This window comes from Polypterus senegalus, chromosome 2 (assembly GCF_016835505.1).
Source record: "Polypterus senegalus isolate Bchr_013 chromosome 2, ASM1683550v1, whole genome shotgun sequence".
Classification (NCBI taxonomy): domain Eukaryota; kingdom Metazoa; phylum Chordata; class Cladistia; order Polypteriformes; family Polypteridae; genus Polypterus; species Polypterus senegalus.
The window spans coordinates 152,832,520-152,858,541 of NC_053155.1; the positions used below are offsets into that span (position 1 = coordinate 152,832,520).

At 37.3% G+C, this 26,022-nt stretch overlaps 1 protein-coding gene across 1 annotated transcript in view; it reads right to left on the reverse strand.

The window, feature by feature from the left end:
• The window catches only part of tfg (trafficking from ER to golgi regulator), a 148,600-nt gene that overhangs the window by 64,619 nt on the left and 57,959 nt on the right, over window positions 1-26,022 (reverse strand). The window contains exon 4 of the mRNA XM_039744851.1: window positions 8,492-8,638. Coding sequence (XP_039600785.1) covers window positions 8,492-8,638 — 147 coding nt within the window. The remainder of the gene's footprint in view (window positions 1-8,491; window positions 8,639-26,022) is intronic.

Sequence of the window (26,022 nt, forward strand, 5' to 3'; positions counted from 1 at the left end):
AATCAATTACTTAATTTACCCCGTCATAAATTAATGCAGCACATTAAATGCTTTATGTTACGTTCCCCGACCCAGTGGTTAATCACTATGCTTCTTAAACTGACTTTCTCCGCACTAAGAGAAGACAGCAATCACCATACAGAACCCATTCACTTCATGATATCCCTGCTTTCTGAAAATTTAGAATGCTAAGATAAATACTTGATATCATTTTCATGATGAAATGCATTAAAGCAGGTATTACGCATGTACGGTAGTGAGGCGGTAGTGCTGCTCCCTCGCAGTAAGGGGTCCTCAGGTGTATGTTCAGTGTAGAGAACTTTATGGCAGGTGTGACGAGGCTCCAAAAAACTGGATATATGAATAGCTATCGCACAGGTTTAACTTAAATATTGTGCAAATGTTGGGTTTCTGATCTGCTGGTCAGAGACCAAACACAGAATTCAATGCATGTTCTTCTGAGCAGGCTATCTTTATTGCATGCATGCTGCCTCTATCTGACGTACCAAAACCCCAGTTCCTTTTTCCTTCCTTCCTTTTTCTTTCACCACATAACCAATCACCACACGATAAACGTCTTTGTGAAATAAAAACTAGTTATAAACTTAGCCCACGGAGTGTTCAGAACTTTAAAAATATCTTCGTTATACAGGTTTAATTATGCCATCCATTCAGAGTTGTGCCCATCTCTGAACGAGTCGCCAGCACATCGTAGGATGAATACAAGCAAAACATACACTAGCAGGGTCAATATAGCACAACAAAACCCCACATCCTACATGACTTTGAAAGGAAACTGAAGCACGCCGAGTAAACCCACCAGAAAAACATGCAAATGCAAGGCAGGCACGCCGCTGTGCCCCATATGATTAATGCATGCTTTAATGCATTTCACCATGAAAATTATATTAAGTATTTATCTTAGCATTCTAAATGTTCAGAGAGCAGGAAGATCATGAAGTGAATGTATTCTGTGCAGCGATCGCTGCTGGAGCCTCCTCTTAGTGCAAGAAGAAGTCAGTTTAAGAATCACTTAACACAAAGCATTTAATGTGCTATATAATTTATGACGGGGTTTGAGAAAATCTAGTAAATTAAATATTCATTTTACGATGAAGTTTAGTTTACGATGGTCTACTTTAATGATAAATTACGAGAATAAAGTCAACATGTCGTCACACTATTACACAGTACCCAGGTACATTACACTGTATTGAAAACAAATAAAACAAGTATAACTTGGCTTGTAGTATAGAAACAGTATTTACACATCTGACCTTTTAAAACTAAAGTTATCTCCAGGCCACGGACGTGACGCAAAAATTCTTCTGTTCATCATGTTCAACTTTACTTTTAGTTCAGTTTCGGAATGCTCTCTGTCCATTTTCACCGCGCGGCATACATAAGCTACCGCCCACTATTTGGTGGTGTGGCAGTGAAAAAGAGCCCTCGTGCAACAAATCTGTGTTTAGCAGTGTAGCAGTGAAAAAGGTCCCCACTTGAACAGTTTCCCGCTGCGCCACGTTCCAAACGTCATTTAGGCAATTTAAACCGGTGTTGCGGTATAAGAAAAATCCATATCATAAAAAAAATAAAAAACAGTTTTTGGTATGAACCGGTATGCCGCCCAGCACTACTGATGAGCATCAAAAACTCTTTTTCAGACATCCTCAGATATCTCCTTTGTTCGTGCCATGATACACTTCCACAAATATGTGTTGTGAAGAGCAGACTTTTATAGATCCCTGTTCTTTAAATAACACAGCCCACTTACACCTGATTGTAATCCCATTGATTGAAAACACCCGATTCTAATTTCACCTTCAAACTAACTACTAATCCTAGAGGTTCACATACTTTTGCCACTCACAAATATGTAATACAGTGATGCCTCGCTATATCGCGCTTCAACTTTCGCGGCTTCACTCCATCGCGGATTTTAAATGTAAGCATGTCTAAATATATATCACAGATTTTTCGCTGGTTCGTGGATTTCTGCGGACAATGGGTCTTTTAATCTATCGTACACGCTTCCTCAGTTTGTTTGCCCAGTTTATTTCATACAAGGGACGCTATTGGCAGATGGCTGAGAAGTTACCCAATCAGAGCACGTATTACATATTAAATAAAACTCAATGATATACGATATGCTTCCTACGCGGTGCTTCGCACATTTCAAAGCTCTAACAGCCCGTATTGATTTTTAATTGTTTGCTTTTCGCTGCCTCTGTCTCTGACATTCTCTGCTCCTGACGAGGGGGTGTGAGCAGAGGGGCTGTTTGCTCAGAAGATACGGACACTTCTCTAAAAAATGCTGAAAAGACTACCTTCACATTGATCCCTTCATTGCAGTGGCTTTATCACGGTGCTTTGTTTACTTAAAAGCCCAACAGCCCTATTGATTTTTGATTGTTTACTTTTCTCTCTCTCTGACATTCTCTGCCTCTGATGGCACTACTTTGAAGAGGAAGATATGTTTGCATTCTTTTAATTGTGAGAAAGAACTGTCATCTCTGTCATGTCATGGAGCACAGTTTAAACTTTTCACTAAAGGGTGTTATTTCATGTCTAGAGGGCTCTAATAATGTTAAAAAACGTATTTAGAAAGTTGTAAGCAGGTTTTCTATGCTCTAACTGTGAAAATATTTATAAATAAAGATTTATAAATAAAGAATCCTACTTCGTGGAAATTCATTTATCTGTCTGGAGCGGATTAACCGCGATAAACAAGGGTTTACTGTATAACTGTGTGGAGAATATTTATAAACAGTAACAATATTTTTGTCTCATTTGTTTAACTGGTTTCTCTTAATCTACTTTTAGGACTTGAGTGAAAATCTGATGATGTTTTAGGCCATATTTATGCAGAAATATAGAAAAATCTAAAGGGTTCACAAACTTTCAAGCACAACTGTACACAGAGAGCCTTTCGTGAAATCATTGATGGACAAGAACAGCCCCAGCAGCAACACCAGCAAAGTAGGAACCCACAATTGAAGCATATATCAGTTCATCAAAAGGCCCATTCATGGACACATTCATCTTCACACTCACAAAGGGCCATGTAAGAAAAACCTCTGCACACTATAATAAACCTCCACTGCTAAAAGTACCACTTTTGTCTACTATAGAGACTCAGCTATTAAACACCACCACCAAATAGGCCATTCTCAGAATCCCTGAAACATTATTTCAAAGGTCAGTTGTTTATTCTGTTAAAAATTGCAGAAGTCTCTCATTTTGTGTCCCACCCTACTGTATTAGCGTAATCTCCTACCTTCTCTTTTGCAAATTTTCTTTGGAATCTGCTAATGCGAAAGGTTAGTGTAAAGGCTCATGGTAAGTGTGAGTCTTGGAGTTATGCATGCAACTAAAGATCTTCTAGTAGGCTATCAAATCTAATAAGCAGATACACATTCTTCTAGCAATTGTAATATGTGAAAACAAAAATGGTGAAGCTTGTAACAGCTAAAATAAATAAAACTGGAAAAGCCTAAAGTAAGCACACTCCTGACTGTATAGAAATAAAAATATCTCGCTATTATTAAAAAAAAATCTTGCAACAAGATGAGCCTTTTTTCCTGTGACGAGACGTGACCTTTTGAAAAGAGACACTTTCACATCCCGCGAAAAGATCAACTAACATCATACTTCCAAACCTTTGGATGCAAGTCCCATGATACACATGCACAGCAGGTTAGAGATAATGGAAGTAGGAAAATTTGAAAGTCTCAAATGTGAGTAAAGATCACAATAGTGCAAACAAACGGAAAATATTACTCAGTGAAATAACTGAACAGCGAAAAGAGATTGAATAGTGTTTGAGGATGTCTGGGGGAGAAGAGAGACAAGGCAGTGAGACAAAAGGACAGCTGCTATACAGGCTTTTAAACATTTAAAGTTCTGCACGAAATGCAGATCACACGGCGTGGCAGCAGAAGCAAGCCAGCAGCTGATCGCGCAAAGAGGAGGTATATTTAAAAAAAAAAAAAAGTACTTGTTTCCCATTTTATCTCCGTTTCAGAGGAGCGGCCATGTCTCCTTGGGGTGCGTTCAGCCCTCTTCTTTTTACAACAGTGCGTAGTGCTAGTAGTTTGGGGAAGGGGTTGGCGAGCAAAGCGAGCAGGGGCCAAAGCCCTCTAGTTAATGAAATAATAAAAATTAAATTCAGATATAGGCATATAAATATATTTCCAATTTAATTATTACAGGCATCTTTGAGGATATGTATCTGTGCATTGTCTCAATTATTCATTCACTAGCAAAATACCCGCGCTTCGCAGTGGAGAAGTAGTGTGTTAAAGAAGTAATGAAAAATAAAAGGAAATATTTTGAAAATAATGTAACATGATTGTCAATGTAATTATTTTGTCACTGTTGTGAGTGTTGAGTGTTGCTGTCATATATATATATATATATATATATTACATATACATACATACAGTATATACATATCATTCATATATACATATCCACATATATATATATATATATATATACACACTATATATATATATATATATATATATATATATATATATATATATATATATATATATATATATATATATATATACATACATACAGTGGGATGCAAAAGTTTGGGCAACCTTGTTAATAGTCATTATTTTCCTGTATAAATCGTGGGTTGTTACGATAAAAAATGTCAGTTAAATATATCATATAGGAGACACACACAGTGATATTTGAGAAGTGAAATGAAGTTTATTGGATTTACAGAAAGTGTGCAATAATTGTTCAAACAAAATCAGGCAGGTGCATAAATTTGGGCACCACAAAAAGAAATGAAATCAATATTTAGTAGATCCACCTTTTGCAGAAATTACAGCCTCTAAACGCTTCCTGTAGGTTCCAATGAGAGTCTGGATTGTGGTTGAAGGTATTTTGGACCATTCCTCTTTACAAAACATCTCTAGTTCATTCAGGTTTGATGGCTTCCGAGCATGGACAGCTCTCTTTAACTCACACCACAGATTTTCAATTATATTCAGGTCTGGGGACTGAGATGGCCATTCAAGAACATTGTACTTGTTCCTCTGCATGAATGCCATAGTGCATTTTGAGCAGTGTTTCGGGTCGTTGTCTTGTTGAAAGATCCAGCCCCGGCGCAGCTTCAGCTTTGTCACTGATTCCTGGACATTGGTCTCCAGAATCTGCTGATACTGAGTGGAATCCATGCGTCCCTCAACTTTGACAAGATTCCCAGTCCCTGCACTGGCCACACAGCCCACAGCATGATGGAACCACCACCATATTTTACTGTAGGTAGCAGGTGTTTTTCTTGGAATGCTGTGTTCTTTTTCCTCCATGCATAACGCCCCTTGTTATGCCCAAATAACTCAATTTTAGTTTCATCAGTCCACAGCACCTTATTCCAAAATGAAGCTGGCTTGTCCAAATGTGCTTGAGCATACCTCAAGCGGCTCTGTCTGTGCTGTGGGCGGAGAAAAGGATTCCTCTGCATCACTCTCACATACAGCATCTCCTTGTGTAAAGTGCCGAATGGTTGAACGATGCACAGTGACTCCATCTGCTGCAAGATGATGTTGTAGGTCTTTGGTGCTGGTCTGTGGGTTGACTCTGACTGTTCTCACCATTCGTCGCTTCTGTCTATCCGAAATCTTTCTTGGTCTGCCACTTGGAGCCTTAACTTGAACTGAGCCTGTGGTCTTCCATTTCCTCAATATGTTCCTAACTGTGGAAACAGACAGCTTAAATCTCTGGGACAGCTTTCTGTATCCTTCCCCTAAACCATGATGGTGAACAATCTTTGTCTTCAGGTCATTTGAGAGTTGTTTTGTGACCCCATGTTGCTACTCTTCAGAGAAAATTAAAGGAGGAGGGAAACTTACAATTGACCCCCTTAAATACTCTTTCTCATTATAGGATTCACCTGTGTATGTAGGTCAGGGGTCACTGAGCTTACCAAGCCAATTTGAGTTCCAATAATTAGTTCTAAAAGTTTTGGAATCAATAAAATGACAACGGTGCCCAAATTTATGCACCTGCCTGATTTTGTTTGAACAATTATTGCACACTTTCTGTAAATCAAATAAACATTTCACTTCTCAAATATCACCGTTTGTGTCTCCTATATGATATATTTAACTGACATTTCTTATCGTAACAACCAACGATTTATACAGGAAAATAATGACTATTAACAAGGTTGCCCAAACTTTTTGCATCCCACTGTATATACACTGTATATACATATACATATATATATTTACATACATACATACACACATATACACACATACATATACATACACACATATATATATATACATATATATATACATATACATATATATATATACACACATATATATATATATATATATATATATATATATATATATATATATATATATACCAGCTTCATACCAGGCCAGAGCGGAGGAGTAGTGTGTTAAAGAAGTTATGAAAAGAAAAAGGAACATTTAAAATAGCATTGAGATGATTGTCAATATACAGTAATTGTTTTGTGAGTGTTATGAGTGTTGCTGTCATCAAGGATTTGATTATCATTATTTCTTTCAATCAGGTTCGTATTTGTAGGATGTGTTGTGTTCAAGTTAAATTCCGTGTTTGTCAATCGTTGTAAAGATGACAGGTTTCATTCATCGATTCGTTTCTTACTGCATCAATAAACAGCTCGTCTTCCTCTTTATTTGAGACGTGACACACTGCATGCACGGGTTTATTTTTACACTGTCATCCTTTAGCAGGACATTGACTTTTTCCACCGTGTGCTTTGTTTCCGCAGTAGCTGCACTTATGAATATGCTTGTATGTATCACACGCTTCATATTTTTTTGCTGCCTTTCCAATTGTGTAATTCGGTTTTTGTTCAGCACTCTTTGGAACTGTTGCTTTTTGTCTGTGCACTGCGTCATTTCATGTGAGCCGCTCGGAGTACATGCACGGAAGGTTTCCAGCTGTGCTGGTGCCATCTCGTGTGATGTCCACGGCTGTATTTAATGTTAGCCAAGTCCCGGCACTTAAAAGTTTCTCTCGCAGTTTCGCCAAGTTTGTGCCGAACACCACTCTGACCATCTCATCTTCCTCTGCATAAGCACAGTCTTTCACCCGTGAATATTTAGCGGCAGTGTCTCTATTGGATTGCCGCTGACGGATGGCCTTATATGGGCAGGCACTAAATTACGTGGGAGGCGGACTTACATCGAGCATAAGTCTATTATAGTATATGGATGAAAAAATAGGTTCCAGTTATGACCATTACACGTAGAATTTCGAAATGAAACCTGCCCAACTTTTGTAAGTAAGCTGTAAGGAATGAGCCTGCCAAATTTCAGCCTTCTACCTACACGGGAATTTGGAGAATTAGTGATGAGTCAGTGAGTCAGTGAGTGAGTGAGCGAGTCAGTGAGGGCTTTGCCTTTTATTAGTATAGATTCATTGTAATATAATTATCAGATGAGAGCACATAATCAAACAACTTTGATGTTAGTGAAGTTTATTCTTTATATTTAAGTTAACATTAGATAGAAATATTTTTTTTATAACCGCTAATTTAACATTTACACACCTTCAATGCCCACTTAAGAGAGAGTGACAAATTTTAGATGACTCTGTGTTTTGGGTTTATTAAAGAGAGAAAAAAAACAGCATAATTTTACCTGTTTAAACATTAAATTAAAACATGTGACAACATCAACACTTAACGCTTTTTCTTTTTACTCACATTTTTTCTAGGAAAATTAGATATCTAAACAGGCCATCAACATTGGTACAATATGTATCAGTATTCAGTCATCTTTGGTATCCACTTATCAATACAGTATCATTAATGGTCTAATAAAATCCATTTGGGCCAGGCACTAGTCTTGAACATACCAGTTAGGTCACTCTTTGCCTGTACGCCAAAAATGTATTTTTGTTGTATTAATTCTGTGTTTTTTATTTTTATTTTACATTTTATTGTACTAGCACAGTATATTATACCACGGCAAATTTTAATGTTTATGTTTATGGGTAGCTCCATTCAATAACTGCATTAACATTTTGAAATAAAATGAATACATTAAAAAAGTAGAGTTCAATTTCTACTAAATAGTATGAAGACATATGATTGAATCTTTCAAGAAGTAATACTACAGTATTTCATTTCCTTATGAAAAACTGCAAAGCTATTCAAAATAACACATTTTTTTATTTATATAATCTAAAAAAAAATAAATAAAAAATAATCACATATTTTGTTGTATTTAACCCAGCCAAGTCACTTCAAACAAAATGTGCTCAATGTACTAGCCACATTTTTAAATGTTAATATATAAATGACAACAGCTTGCATGTATGCAAATATAGCTGAAATTGAATCATAATATTTATAAATGTACATAAAGATTTCCTAAAGTTGCATTGACATTTGCACAATATATATATAAAAGATAGTATTTATGGGAGATACAATAAAAAAAAAAAAATCACTTTCCCTTACCATTTTCTGTAATGCTGGCAGAAACACCTGGCTCAATGGGTGGTTCAAGGGTGTCAAGCAGACGGTTCACTTTGTTCCTAAGTTCTATGAGCTCCCGGCGAAGGTATTTCACCTGATTTGACTCCAAAGGCCTTGGCTGTCCATTAACTGTAAAAAGAGAGCATTACTCTTTAAAAGCCACTCACAGGCTATATAATAAATGATTTCCAGAAAACACTAAGAACAATCTTAATTTATAAATACTAGTGTTGCTGTAACTCTGTTACCAATGCATTACAGCCTAATACAGGAATAACATACAAATATTGTTTGAAGAAATAGTTAATCAAAATTAAATTCAATAACCTTGTTACTATGAAAAAGTTATTAAAAGGTAGAAAAATAGCCTCCTTTAAACCAGTTACATTTTTGCAAATAATTTGTACACTATTTACATTTTTATAATTGTAATCAATGGTGTTTCATTAATACACTCTAGACAGACACCATCCTTCCCCCCAAGAAATCATCTCTTCAAAACCATGATGATCACAAATGTAAATATTTATCTATCTAAATGTAACTTTTAAATTCCAATACCAGTGATGTGTGTAAGTGACACTTACCTTTGTTTTACCATCTTCAAAAATTAAATGTAAAGCTATATGAAACAAGCATTATCCAGCTGATATTCAAATTAAAGGTCATCTTATCAAATAAGGCATAGTACTGAAGTAGCTAGCATCTTAGTGCTTGCATTTTTCATTAAACAAATCAACAAGATCTGATTACAGGGAGAAATAAACTTTTTGCTTCAATTAAAGAAAAATATTAAAAAGGATAACAGCATGTATCCTTTCTGTCACAAAACAAGGTGTTTGGTGGGCAAACTGCTATTAGGAGAATGTAAAATTTACTAATACTTGTATTAGAAGACCAGTATTTCACCAGTTATTATATAGTTGGAGGGAATGTCAAAACTGACAAATGCAGTGGATGATCTTGTTACCCAAGGATGTCAGATTAAAATGACCAGAAATCGCAGGGTATGTCAAATTAGGTGAATGCATTACAACTTTTCACCACAGTTCCACATTTTCCAAGCATCTCAAGTTTGCCCATTTTCCTGACACTAAATAACATGCTGGGAGTGTCAGTGCCTATGCAAAGGGTTTATAGATATGGCGAGTTCAGACGTAATTTCTCCCCTTTTTCTCCAATTCTGTCACACTGCATAAACACATGACATCAAACAGATGACACACTGTTATTTGTCAGGTCCAAATTTCACATTTTTTTTAATTTTATTTATGTTATTTGAGTGAGCACTCATTGGATGTCAAATTAAAACTTATTGATTCTGTCGGGGCTAGTCACAAACTAGCTGAATAGCTGGATATGCCACACTATATAACTTGCAATCACTGGAGAGTGCCATGACTGCCTCCAACTTGCTAATATCAAAATGAAGTTTGCAAATGAAATGATCATTGGAAAAGTCAGGTAAATTTAACATGGTCTTAAGACACAATCAAATAAATAATACTAAAGCGCATTTGGTACAGAGTATATACTACATACAGTGACCTTCTTAAATACTAGAGCACACAAGTTAAACCTTGATGTTTTCACATATACTCTAAGTCAATCAATGCAATCTCATTAGAATACCAACAATCTGAAACACAGTCAGGAAATGCCTTTTGAAATATGTTGTTTTTGCACTTACAAAAGCATTTAGACATGGGGAAAAAAGCTATAAACTCAGCTAATAACATGGAATCTGGGGGCCGGGTTGCTTTTAGCAGGATGGGTTTAAGAAAGACTGGTAACTGATCAGTAGTCTCCTGTCCAGGCAGTTGAGAGGTTACATTTAGAAGTTCATTCCTTTGGAGCAAAAGGATTAAAAGTGCAGAAATGACAGTGGGCACCAGCAGACTATCCATTGTCAGATAGCCACAAACCCAGAGGTGATTTAGTATCTTGACCAGGACAGACTCTCTGAGGGGAAATAAAACCTCAGCCATGAGCTATAGATTTTATATTCCAGAAATGACTGTGCTCAGATGGTATAGAGAACAGAGGCCGAGAGAGAGAGAGAGAGAGAGTAAACAGGAAGGAAGGAGGTGAATGAAGGGAATGTGTTTGTACAGTAAGGTATGTGGATGTTAAGTCACCCCAACTGACAGACAAACATCACCAAGGCTACATCTTCAAACCAGTAAGTAGGTACACTTTCTCTCCTGTTTTGCTACCAGATCACCCTAAAAAGTGTTAAAAACAATCACCAATTACACATTAATTCAATTAACAAATAATTATCAATACACTTTCATAAATAAAATGTCCCTTCATCCCCCGACGAGGTTTTACCGTACTTTATATTTCCTCATAAAGTGTAGGAATTTCAGTATATATGAAATAATTTATTGAAGGACAACAATGTATGATATTTAGTTGTTGCACAAGCTGCTGAAATCCAGGTTTTTCAACAATATATACAGGTACTTGATCCCTGCAAATGTATAACACAACTGTCCTGTTTAATCTCTTGGCCTCTATGTTGTGCAAATACAGCTTGTAGGGTAGGCCGTGATTGTGAAGACCTTTTCTTCTCTTCATTCTGATAAATGAACAAACCATTAGGTTGTGTTATAATTGCAACATGTTTAACACTGAAGCCTACAAAAAAAAACATATAGGCCACCTAAAAATTTCTTTGCAACTCTTCATTATTTGCAAATGTGTTGAGCAGCACAAGCAGCCTGCTATCTCATCCACCCACCGACGCAAGCTAAACGTGGGCCAAAAGTTCTCCCAACACAAGTCTGTTTATCTGGGTGTGAGGTGCCTGGAGTTGTATAGGGCAAATAATATATTGTTATTTGGAACACATGCATTTCATGTGTGTTCCGTGTCTACATGTAAACGATCTATGTAAATATAGGACGACGAAGAAATTTATGGTGGCCTGAGATTATGAGTTTCTTCGTAGGCTTCAGGGATTCTAGTGTTATGAAAAGTAATGTTACCTATGTCATAAAATAACATATAGCCATTGTAATCGCATTCAAAACCATAAAATAATTTTTTTTCCAAAAAACTCAGGTTTCTGAAAAGCACACAAAGCAATGGTTCCACACATGTATCAACATAAAACATCTGTCACTGCAAGCTGTGTCCGCTGTCAATGCCTGTTCACCATCTTTGTCATCAGGTGGTGGCAGTGATCACAGTGCAATGCAATTTTTTTTTATAAAGTAGAACACAGCACATATTCATCACTTTTACATGCTTTATATATATATATATATATATATATATATATATATATATATATATATATATATATATATATATATAGTGTTAAAACCCTAAGATTTTTTTAACAATTGCACGACTCTAAATTTTTACAATGCCAATCTACACAATCTTAAAAGATTGCATGAAACTAAATGCCATCGGCAGGTAAAAATAACTGTAAGTTGTTGTTTATTCTGGGAAACGCTTAACAAACTATGTAAAAAACACACGCCACATCTTCACTTCAAACAGACACATATATATATTTCCTTACTTAAAAATATAACAATTACCTCTCGAATCTTTTTGTACTATGTTGCGTACCAGTCCTTTAAATATTTGGTTGAATTGGTAGCATTTCCCCACTTGGTCTGTACTGTGCAGTAGCACAACGTGCATATAGGTTTGTGTGAATCCTTGGGTTTACCATTTTCATTTGGCACAAAGCCAAAGTATTTCCAAACTTTGCTTTGGCTGCACTCTTTCAATTAAATGTCAGGGAGAAAGCTCTGACACCGCTGAGGTAGCCATCTTTGTAACAACACCTGACAATGACAACACAATGCGCAAGACGCCAGTGTACCCGAAATGGGGTATGTATTTATAATAAAAAAAATAAAAAAAAATTTAAAATGAATACTGAAACCATTTTATACATGAAGGAAACAATATCATTAATACTTTCACAGTTTTTGAGTACACTACAACAAATAATGTGGTTATGCTCCTTTTTTTACTCCAAGTTCACTCCATTTTTTTCCCACTTCAGCTTACTCTATAGCTTTGATTGCCCTAATGTGGAAATACCCCACTGAAAAATATCAACCATAAGGGCAGCAAGTTTAACCAACTCAAACTGATTTTTTTACTTAACTGTTCATGCATAGCTGCAGATTAACATGACTAATTCTATTGTTCACCTTGCTCCTGGGGTGTTCCCATTAACAGAGGTCACTCACTGCTTGGTCACATTCTCCCACTGAAACAATATCATACATGTCTCTTAAATGTATTACTTTTATATTGTTAAATAGAAACAATCACACAACCAAAATCAGACTTCAGTTTCACCATTACCAAACGACTGCTATAAATCAAGAGTTAAGATTACTCTGGGAAAAAGTATTGGAACCCTGAATACTAGGAAACTTAAAATGTCAAAACAAGCAAGATATTAAGATATCTAATGTCAGTAATCTAATAAAAGCAAAGTAAAATTAAATCTGGAATTTTTTTTTTGCAGATTTAAATTTAGGTTTGCAAAATTAGGTACCCACATGTATATAAAGTAACAGTTATTTTTAATAAATTACTAGATATTGGGTCTTGATACAAAACAAATCATTGAAGAAAAAAAAAAAAAAACTAATCAAAAGACCTACTGACTGATCACTAAACCAGGCTATAAAAACAGACAAATATAATCCCCACTTAACCACAGTCTAAACACAAGATCTTGTTTCTAGTTTTCATAATTTCTTCCATCCTGCCACAAAGCCACAGTATAAAAGGAATGTAATTTATCAAAAAACTTGGATACCATAAATGACATATAAAAACCTTTGGATGCAACATTCCCTCCTGAACTTAATTTTCAACTGTAAGAACTTGCAAAGAGATCATTTTATTATAAAATACTGTACTATGTATCATTTAATATATACAGTAGTATTTTCAAAGGCATTTTTTTGCACAAGGTACATAATTCAAAGTATATCAGGCAGTAAAGAGCCAAAATCACAAAGATCATATCCACTGAATTTGCCTGGTGGAAGAATGGGAAAGAAAAATAACAAGAATGTCTTAAAAATAAATTCAACAACAAAACAAGTAAACAGTGTATTTATTGTAGATCATAGGAGAGTGGGACAGCACCACCAACATGTAACATAGTTATCACCATCTCTTCCCAAAGTGTGAGATGATGGGAAAAGTGCCCATAGCCACATAAACTAGAGCCAAAGCTGTTAAACCACAAGGTTCTTGGTCTCTTTTCATATTATTGAGTTCCCCGTTACTGCACTGAGACTCCTAAGCTAACAACTTCCTTAACTCTTTCAGGGCTTTTGTCGAAATTCAAGGGTAGAGGGTCAATTCCCTGCGTGAGTAGCAAAGAACCTCTAAAATGGCACCAACATCTGGCGAGAGACTATAGCAAATGTGCAGATTAAAATACTCCATGGACATTTTACGTATTATCGCTGAATCAGACTATGACTTGTCGGACTTGGAATTTGATGCAAGTGATCAGGAGATGGGTATCGAAAACTAAAGTGAGGTGCCAGCATCAGCTGATCGGTCCTCAGGTGATCATGGTGCTAAGCATGTTTGCGTAGCTGATGTGCCTACAGCAGCATTCGCCTGGGAGGACCACCACTTATTATGACAAGAGATATAAACCAGATTGCGTCACACCGCAACCGCCACTGCTGCCCACCTGCTGTGCGAAGACAGCCTGGCAGCCAGCCCACCGTGCATTCCTGCTGGCCCTCTGCCACCAAAGATGCCAAACATGTGTCAACAGCAGCCAAAGCACATGGCAACAGAAGTTTTATGTTGATTTATATGTGAAACCATCGCTTTTTGTGTGCTTTTCAGAAAACTGACTTTTTTAGAAAAAACATCCAGCCCTCAAAGAGTTAAACCATGAGTAGAAGAAAAAACTCCACTCAAATGCCATATGGATATCAAATATTTATTATTTAAGCACTTCAGTTCCAATAAATACTATTTGGTGAAAAAATAAATGACACCTCTTTCAAGTATATAGTTTTACATTTCCAGACATACCTAACAATCATCTAGTACTCATTAAATGCTAAAATTAAATAAGACTAATCTTGGATGACAATCAACCAATATTAGATTTCACCTTAATAAAGTGGAAAAATAATCCAAACTGAAGATGATGTGTGAAAATGTACATCTTCACTGTTTTTATAATGATTATGGAGGTAATAGGAACCAGGTGCTGCCAAGTACACTTGATTAGTGGATGATCAGAGGGATAGAAGTGCCACTTGAAAGTTTGCACACCCTATTTGTAGTTCTTTAATTACTATATTTCCAAATCCATTTTTACAATAATAATTTGTCAATTTTGTAAAAGAAACTGCTTATAACCTGAAACTATATATATTGTAAAATTTACTTCCTACATGCAACACTTTACATTTACCTACATTAAATTTATTTTGCCACAAATCTGCCCAGAACTGTATATTGCCCCTCTGTAATGATTCAATGGATTCTAGATTATCTGCCAATCCACATAGCTTGGTGTCATCTACAAAGTAACCACCTTGTTTACTTATATTCCTATCCAAATCATTTTTATATATATATATATATATATATATATATATATATATTAAAAATAGCAACGGCCCTAGCACTGACCTCTGTGGAACACCACACTTTATATCAACCAATTCTAATAGGGTTCCTCGCACCATAACCCTCTACTACCTGTGTCTGAATCAATTTTGCATCTCCGAACAACACAATGAACTCCCACTTTTTAGTTTGATGCTCAACCTCTTATGTGGCACCTTATCAAATATTTTCTGAAAGTCAAAATAATATTTGATCACATCATTTTGTTGCCTCCTCAGACTTCTATTATGTTGGTAAAACCTGACCTCACTCTTCTGAACCCATGCTGATTGTTCAGTAAACAATAAATTTCAATTTTGCAGGGAATGCAACAGTTTTACATCCTGAGTGGCAAATGAGACTCACAACTTTTACCCAGGCAAAGCCAGAAGGAGAGTCAGACACACATGCTCAGCTTAAAGGCAGACATGAGGTAATGCAGAAAACGGACACTAAGATTTTCCTTAGGAAGGAACCCAACTGAGGTTTTAAGAACAGAATTTTCAAAAATGTTGATTTTTTTTTTATATATTTTTTAAAAGACAATATTAACAGATCACCAACCAGTAGAAATGAATGAATGGATATGTGTGGTAATGCTGGAAATTACCCAACTTACTGGAAAAGGAGGAATTTCTTTCATCAAAATAGTAGAGCCTAAAGTAATCCAAAACAGACCAAGCATGACTTCTGTTACCATATGGAAACCAACTGCATATTAAATATACAATATATCATATTTCTTTATTCAAATATTCCTATCAAGATTATACTTAAAGCACCACTTCTTTCTCTACAGAAGGTGTTCACATACTTCAAATCTTTACAAATCATTAACATACAAGTCATCTAGGATAGCTTTTTGAAATATTATTTAATGTCTCTCTCTCTCGCTTTTAATTTTTAAATCTGACAACATAATGACACACTAAAATCTTCTTGAACTCTTTTGTCATATGCCGAGTTTGGCTACGGTTATATATATATATATATATATATATATATATATATATATATATATATATATATATATATAGTGGTATTTGGCCGGCTTGTTATCCCGACCAATACCCCCAGGCCGCCAGATGGAGCCCTCTCTGAAGTATGTAGGTGCCCCGAAGACCAGCAGGGAGTCATGGACTATGTAGTTTTTATACACGACCCTGCTGGGGCCGCAAGAGGGAGCTGCAGGGAGGACAGAAGACTCATTTGTGCCCTATAACCCAGAAGTGCGCCAAAGGAAGAGCGACGTGCTTCTGGGGTGAGAAGGACTCGTACCTGACCCTTAAGTGATAGAGAATCACGTGGACTGGGGATTGGGGACACTTCCGGGTCAGGAAGGATAAAAGGACTGTGGGAGCTCCCAGACAGCGAGATGAGCTGGGTGGAAGGGTGGCAACGCGTCTGGGAGTTGGAGGATTGTATTTGTGATTAGTGTTTTGTGATTAGTGTTTTGTGATTTATGAATATAGTGGAGGAGAGGGTGCTTTGTGCACTGTGGAGAATTAATAAAGTCGATTATTGAACTTTTTCCTGGTGTCTGGAGTCTTGGACAGGGGTTCAAGGGAGCGATACAGCCTTAATATAAAATTCTTTTTGAGTTAGAAACGGAAATTACGTATGACCACAGAACATATTATAATACAGGAACTAATCACTTCGTTTGTGGACACCATTTTTATATCGTCTTTATGAATTGTTATTATTTGTGTGAAAGTTACTTTACTGATGTTGAAAAAAAGTAAACACAAACATGCCGATCTATCCCACAGAAGTGCAGCCCGTGTCCAGCCCTCCTCTCTGGACTCCAGTGCTGAGATGTTTGCCGCTAGGCGCATTCGAGAAGTTTTATTTGATTGTCCACGTGACTGTCGTGGAAACTACCACATTATAACTTTTTTTTTTAATTGGCAGTACTTGATAGTAGAAGAGATGAGGAAAACAGCTTTGGGTCTTTCTACTTTTTAACTGCGCCGAACTGTAAACAATGTGAAGACGAAGGGTCGTGAGAACAAAGTGGATGCTCAGAGGCGCTGAATGTCGGGCTGCTCTGCCGGGTCGACAGCTTCAAAGTTCGGGCGGTGTCCTCTCTTCTCACACTGTTTATGACACTTCGAGTGCCCCTTCAGCTCCTGGGAGAGTGTAAATCATTGCGAATGAGTGTGATTTGCGCCATCGAAGCAAAACTCTCTTTGTAAATTGCGCTTCACAACTACTTACTGTACCTTAAGGTGAGTTCAGGTCACTAAAACCCCGCAAAATTCAAGGTTGCTTTTGTGATAAATTCTTTTAAGAAGATGGAGGGTTTACATCTAAGAAGATGTACCAACCTGTTCATGTTAAGTTTCGGACTTGGGAATTGTTTGGACAATTCGATGAATGAAACCTGTTATCTTTACAACGGTTGACAAACACGGAATATAACTTGAACACAACACGTCCTCCAAATACGAACCTGATTGAAAGAAATAATTATAATCAATTCCTTGATGACAGCAACACTCATAAACAATGACAAAACTATTACAGTGGTATATATACAGTATATATATATATATATATATATATATATATATATATAGGTGGGAATTTAACGCATTAATTGCGATTAATTAATTTGAATAAAAAAATAAAATAACTCGTTAAAAAAAATAACGCATTTAATCATTCCAAGCAAAGGGGAAATTTTGTCAATGCATGATTTCCTGGTACACGGATTACACTGATGCACACATCAGAGCTACAAAAATGGAAGAGTCGGAAGAAAGCGCGTTGCTAGGACTGATCAGAGGCAAATTTCATTTCAAAAGACTACCCAACGGAAGACTTGATAAAAGCGTGATTTTGTGCAAACTGTGCAAAAAGGAGTTTGCATACCACTGAAGCACTTCAACCTTACAGTACCATCTAAATGCAAAACATGTTAGCACTAGCAGTACGAGTTTGAATACCAACAAAAGGTGTCGGCAGCCCAAACCTGATGAAATGACTGGCTTCAGGACCAAAACTACACAATTTACAATATTCATGTCCATGTCTATTATTTGATTCTGTCGCCCACTAAAAACAATTTAAATTAAAAAAACATTTGCGCTTTGGGGCAAATTTTCTTGTGCAATTAATCAAGATTAATTAATTATAAAGCCTGTAATTAATTAGATACATTTTTTAAATCGAGACCCACCCCTAATTTTATAAATATATAATATATATGCGTATATGCATTGACTTTATGCTATACTCTTATTAAAAAGTGTTCCTTTAATTCTATTTAATACATATACATGTATATATATATATATATATATATATATATATATATATATATATATATATATATATATACTGCTCAAAAGAATTAAAGGAACACTTTTTAATAAGAGTATAGCATAAAGTCAATGAAACTTATGGGATATTAATCTGGTCAGTTAAGTAGCAGAGGGGGTTGTTAAGCAGTTTCAGCTGCTGTGGTGTTAATGAAATTAACAACAGATGCACTAGAGGGGCAACAATGAGATGACCCCAAAACTGAAATGGTTTAACAGGTGGAGGCCACTGACATTTTTCCCTCCTCATCTTTTCTGACTGTTTCTTTACTAGTTTTGCATTTGGCTACAGTCAGTGTCACTACTGGTAGCATGAGGCGATACCTGGACCCTACATAGGTTGCACAGTTAGTCCAACTTCTCCAGGATGGCACATCAATACGTGTCATTGCCAGAAGGTTTGCTGTGTCTCCCTGCACAGTCTCAAGGGCATGGAGGAGATTCTAGGAGACAAGCAGTTACTCTAGGAGAGCTGGACAGGGCCATAGAAGGTCCATAACCCATCAGCAGGACCAGTATCTGCTCCTTTGGGCAAGGAGGAACAGGATGAGCACTGCCAGAGCCCTACAAAATGACCTCCAGTAGGCCACTGGTGTGAATGTCTCTGACCAAACAATCAGAAACAGACTTCATGAGGGTTGCCTAAGGGCCCAAATGTCTATTGCGCCCTGTGCTCACTGCACAGCACCGGGGAGCTCAATTGGCATTTGCCATAGAATACCAGAATTGGCAGGTCCACCACTGGCGTCCTGTGCTTTTCACAGATGAGAGCAGGTTCACCCTGAGTATATGTGACAGACGTTGAAGGGTCAGGAGAAGCCGTGGAGAATATTATGCTGCCTGTAACATCGTTTAGCATGACTGGTTTGGTGGTGGGTCAGTGATGATCTTGGAGGCATATCCATGGAGCGACTCACAGACCTCTACAGGCTAGACAACTGCATCTTGACTGCCATTAGGTATCAGGATGAAATCCTTGGACCCATTGTCAGACCCTACGCTGGTGCAGTAGGTCCTGGTTTCCTCCTAATGCACGACAATGCCCGACCTCATGTGGCAAGAGTATGCAGGCAGTACCTGGAGGATGAAGGAATTGAAACAATTGAATGGCCTTCACGATCCCCTGACTTAAACCCAATAGAACATCTGTGGGACATTATGTTTCGGTCCATTAGGCGCCGCCAGGTTGCTCCTCAGACTGTACAACAGCTCAGGGATGCCCTCATACAGATCTGGGAGGAAATGCCACAAGACACCATCCGTCGTCTCATTAGGAGCATGCCCGACGTTGTCAAGCATGCATACAAGCTAGTGGGGGCCACACAAGATACTGAAAAGCATTTTGAGTAGCAGAAATTAAGTTTTTGAAAAAATGGACTAGCCTGCCTCATCTTCATTTCACTCTGATTTTAGGGTGTCTACACAATTGAGCCCTCTGTAGGCAGAAAACTTTTATTTCCATTAAAAGACTTGGCATCCTTTTGTTCCTAAGACATTGCCCTGTCGTTATTTGTATAGATATCCAACTTCATATTGAGATCTGATGTATCTAATGTGTTTCTTTAAAGTGTTCCTTTAATTTTTGTGAGCAGTGTATATGTATATGTATATATATGTGTGTATATATGTGTATATATATATATTAGGGATGGGCGGTATCCAAATTTTGATACCGTCAAACCTCCTCCCTATTTTACCTCGGTATACGGTATTACCGTGAATAATAAAAAAATTTGTGACGTAAGGCTCAGACAGCATCACCAAACTGTTGGCTTGTGCCTAAACCGTTCAGAAACTGAATATCAAACACTAATACTGAAACAATAACAAAATAACATGCAGAACAATATTAACAACTTTTATTAGCAACAAATAGCAGTTTATAAAAAAGTGCAAATACAACAGTCAAACAGAATTAAATTAACATAAACATCCAGAACAGTTTTCCGAGACGCAGCACACAAATCAATTAAATTAAATCACACCGCCTGAACAACTTTTAATAACAAATATGAGCAGCTTATAAAAAAGTGCAACTAGACCCACAACAGTCAACCAGAGTTGAATTAACATAAACATCATCCATATTATAAAAAGTATTGCCAAGCAATAGTCCTAAACAAAAACGTCTTCTTTCCAATATCGTTTTTAACGTAAACCAAATAAAAATACCTGAATCAATTAAATAAAAATAAACACAGTGCGAAAAGGAACGAATGGCAAGTGGCATCAATCTATTCAAGATTTCTCGCTAGAAAAACCAGCATGTTTACTTTGTCCTACTTTAACAGGGCACGTTGTGGACCGACAACTTTACCTGCGGTGCTGAAAACCCGCTCCGATGGTGTGCTTGTGGCACAGACGCACAGGTACTTTCGTGCCACTCGCGACATCTGGGGAAAACGCCCGGCAGCATTTTTCCACCAGAGAAGTGGGTCCTCGTCTCCTTGAGTAACTGGCTCCAAACAGTAGGCTGTTATTTCAGCTCCGACTCGGTCCTCTACGGTGCCAACGGGACCTGCCATTGCATCAGATTTTTTTTGCAGCATACTCCCCAAAGTCATCTTTTTTCGTGAGGGTGCAGGTTGCTCCTCTCCCTCTTCCACTCTGATGGCCACTGGACCTACTGCCTCTAAACTCACGATCTCAGCCTGTAATTCAGCCTTGGTCTCAGCCAATGCGTTGTCATCCGTCTCATATCCTCCACGGTAACGAGGATCAAGGAAAGTGCATTTTCGCAATATTTTGCGCACTGAATTGGATTCATACTTGGCCTCCAGCTTTGTTAGAATTCCAGTTTTGATTGACTTTGTTAGCTGGGGTCATTTTCTGACGCAGCCAACACATTGTCCCTGCAGAGCTGTAGTATGGGGAGGATACAGGAACTGGTCAAATAATTTTCTGCTGACAAAATATCAGTGAAGTCACCGACTGGTTTCAGTGCTTCGTGAACAGCTTTCAAGACGTCCATGTCCTGCCAGGTCAGGGACAGGCTGCTCCTTCTGTCATCAGACAGGACGTGTCTGATCGCTTGGGCCTGCTCGAGGATTCGCTCCACCATTGCCAGTTTGGAGCCCCAGCGAGTCGCAGTCCTGCCGACGGATGGATGGATGAATTAATTAATGAATGATGAATAAATGATTAAATAAAGTATCTATCTATCTAAATGAATAGGCCTAAATAAACAAATGAATGAATAAATAGGCATAAACAAATGAATGAATAAATAGGCATAAATAAACGAACGAATGAATAAATAGGCATAAATAAACGAAATTCGTTTTATTTAGGCCAATTCATTCGTTAATAAACGAATGAATGAATAAATAAATAGGCCTAAATAAACAAATGAATGCATAAATAAATAAGTCCATTAACGTATATTATTCCACTTGGTGAAATTTGCATGCACATTTATTTCAGGCTAAATAAGTCCCTTATGCGCATCAAGCCTGCATTTACTTGATAAAAAAATACAGGAAAAAAATTACAATTTAAAAAATGGTTTTCTATTTTAATATAGCCTACTTTTCATTATAATTTATGTGATGCAAAGCATATATATATGTATATATATATTGTATATGTGTATATATATATATATATACATATATATATATAGATATATATTGTATATGTTGTTGTATATGTGTATATATATATATATATGTTGTATATGTGTATATATATATATATATATGTAGTATATGTGTATATATATATATATATATGTGTATATATATATATATATATATATGTGTATATATATATATATATATATATATATATATATATATGTGTGTATATATATATATATATATATATATATATATATATATATATATATATATATATCCCTTTTTATATTTGAGCCCCTGCCCTGAGGAACTCTCTGCACGTTTTATGCTTACCGTTATGAGACTATGTTTTGGGAGTCCCAAGTCCACTTGCTTCTTGTGGAGTTCATGCTTACGTTGCCAGCTGTGTGAAAAGGCCCCGACAATATTACGGCATAGTCCGAGGGCGCGCTCGGTTTTTTGCCTCTGGTCATGCAATCCATTTGTGACAGCCAAGTTTAGATTGTGACCGAAGCAGCATAGCCACGGCCAATGCAGGGACCTGATTGCGGCATGAATGTTGGCAGCGTTGTCAGTGGTTATGGCTGAAAGTTTTTTCTCGTCAAGTTGCCATTCCTGAAGTGCAGCTCTGGCGCAGCAGCAAGATTGTCTGCTGTATGACTCTCAGGAAAATACGTAGTTTGGAGGCATTTGGATTCAAGTTTCCAGTCAGGTGTAATAGTATGGACAGTCAGAGACATATATGGAGTCATGTTAACTGACGACCACATGTCAGTTGTTAAGGAATAACTGTGTGGCGCTGACAGCAGCACTTGAACATTGTCTCTAACTTTACTATATAAATGTGGGACGGCTGTTTGTGAGAAATATTTCCGTCCAGGCAGCTCGTACTGGGCATCTAGGACCTTTACCATGTCCGTAAAGGACTTTTTCCACTGTGTGGAAAGAGACCATTTCTTTAAGCCAAGTATTTTGTCACTGCATCAGTACAGGTTTTCAAACGGACACTGTCCCTTTTGTACTTTGTTGCTTTCCCGAAGGCCCCCATTATCGTCGGCTGCGTACTGGTGGTGGACCTAAATGTTCTTGGTCCTGCATCGGGAGGCGTTGAAACTCGGGTCCATCCTCGCAGCAGTGAGTGGATGGTGGTTTCGTATATGCGACCTTAGGTTCGATGTATTTCCATCTCTCGCGGTCACCTTTTTGTTGCACAATTTGCAAATTGCCTCGTCCGTATTTACCGCCTCTCCCTTCTCGTTCGGTCAAAACCCGAAATACTGCCAAACTGCAGAAGTTGTGTTCTTTTGAGACCAGGTCACTTGGTGCGCGACTCGCCATCTTTCCCCACCTCTCTCTTTCTCCTCCACGCTGTCACGTGATGACAACCACGCATCGCATATCGCATTTTAGGCATTAAATAAATTTTATTTAATATTTAATCCTTGTCTCCTATATAAGTGCATTGTTTTTATGACGGTATAACGGTATTGAAACTGACACCGTTGCTATTTTTAGATCCGCGGGATACCATATTACCGTTTACGCCCAAGCCTAATATATATATATATATATATATATATATATATATATATACTAGCAAAATACCGCTGGCCAGCGAGAAGTAGTGTGTTAAAGAAGCAATGAAAAGAAAAGGAAACATTTTGAAAATAACGTAACCTGATTGTCAATGTAATTGTTTTGTCACTGTGAGTGATGAGTGTTGTTGTTGTTATCATATATATATATATATATATATATATATATATATATATATATTTACACACACACACATAAACATATACACATATATACATACATATATATCTACATATATACACACATATACATACATACACACACACATATATAAACATATATATACATATACATACATATCTACATATATACACACACAGCTATTTCAGTATCAGTGCAATACACTGTTTGTTAAAACGGTTGACTCCGCTCTTACGTGCAATAACAAATCAAATCATTCAGTTGTCTTTGCTCATATGTCATTTTAGAGCTGGACGCCTGGCATCTTTTTTGGCCACAAGTTCGTTTCTGTTTGGTGTGAGGTTCTGTGTTGTGGAGATTCTCAGGATGGATTGCAGGTGCTCATCAGTGAGGCGACTCCTGTGTGCTGTTTTGTTAGTCTTTATCACTGAGAAGAGCTTCTCACACAGATATGTGCTACCAAACATGCACAAGGTTCGAGCCGCATGTAGACGGACTTTTTTTGTTCTTCAAAGTCACCAAAGCGCCGTGCAAACTCAGTGCGCAATAACTCTAGTGGCGGTAAGTGTTGGCAAGGCAGCTGAAGCGCTGCATTATGGGATCTGTAGTTTATTGTGTTACCAGCGCTTCATATACCGGGCTTTAATAACAATAATACAGTATATAAAATGATCTCGCGGGCGGATATAATTACGCCGGGCGGATGTGGCCCGCGCCCTTGAGTTTGACACATATGGACTGAATAGAACTTGAAAAGATATATTTTTTCAAATGTGATCGCGCAATTCAGATAGAGTTGGCGCGACTACAGCCTGCATGCCTCAATGAGTCATCCTCCCTCGCTCTTACTTTTTTACCGTTCATCTAATGAATACACTGAGTATGGCTTTACCAAAACAATCATTGATGGCGAATAAAGTATCCATTATTCGAGTATGTAGAGCGGGATATATATATATATATATATATATATATATATATATATATATACATATATATTTACCCGCGTGAGCGAGAAGTAGTGTGTTAAAAAGGTAGAAAAGAAAAGGGAACATTTCAAAAATAGCGTAACATGACTGTCAATATACAGTATTTGTTTTGTGAGTGTTACTGAGTGTTGCTGTCATCAAGGATTTGATTATCATTATTTCTTTCAATCAGGTTCGTATTTGTAGGATGTGTTGTGTTCAAGTTACATTCCGTGTTTGTCAATCGTTGTAAAGATGACAGGTTTCATTCATCGATTCGTTTCTTACTGCATCAATAAACAGCTCGTCTTCTTTTTTATCTGAGACCTGACACACTGCATGCACGGGTTTTTACACTGTCTTCCTTTAGCGGGACATTGACTTTTTCCACCGTGTGCTTTGTTTCCACAGTAGCTGCATTCATGAATATGCTTATCAGCGCTTCATATTTTTGCTGCCTTTTCAATTGTGTAATTCAGTTTTTGTTCAGCGCTCTTTGGAACTGTTGCTTTTTATCTGTGCACTGCGTCAGTTCACGTGAGCCACTCAGTGTACTTGCATCGAAGGTTCCCAGCTGTGCTGGTGCCATCTCGTGCTATGTCCATAGCTTTATTTAATGTTACCTTAGTCCTGGCACTTAAAACTTTCTCTCGCAGTTTCGCTGAGTTTGTGTCAAACACCACCCTGACCATCTCATCTTCCTCTCCATAAGCACAGTCCTTCACCCGTGAATATTTACCCGTGGCAGTTTGCTATTGGATTGCCGCTGACGGATGGCCTTATATGGGCAGGCACTAAATTACAAACGCCAGCGCAGCCTGTCTATGAACTTAATTTAAAGTGTAGGTTTACATCGTGCTTTGTTTCCGAAGTAGCAGAACTCATGAATATGGTTGTATATGTCACTCGCTCGCTTCTTATTGTTTCGCTGCCTTCTCAATTATATAATGCATGTTTTCTTGAGCGCTTTTTTGAGGTCTTCCTGGTTTTCTATGTACTGCGTGATTATGTGAGAGGCGTGATGATGTCACACGAAACTCCGTCCCCACGGCGTTAAAGCTCATCTCCATTACAGTAAATGGAGAAAAACTGTTTCCAGTTATGACCATTACGCGCAGGATTTCGATATAAAACCTGCCCAACTTTTGTAAGGAAGCTGTAAGGAATGAACCTGCCAAATTTCAGCCTTCCACCCACACGGGAAGTTGGAGAATTAGTGATGAGTCAGTGAGTGAGTGAGTGAGGGCTTTGCCTTTTATTATATA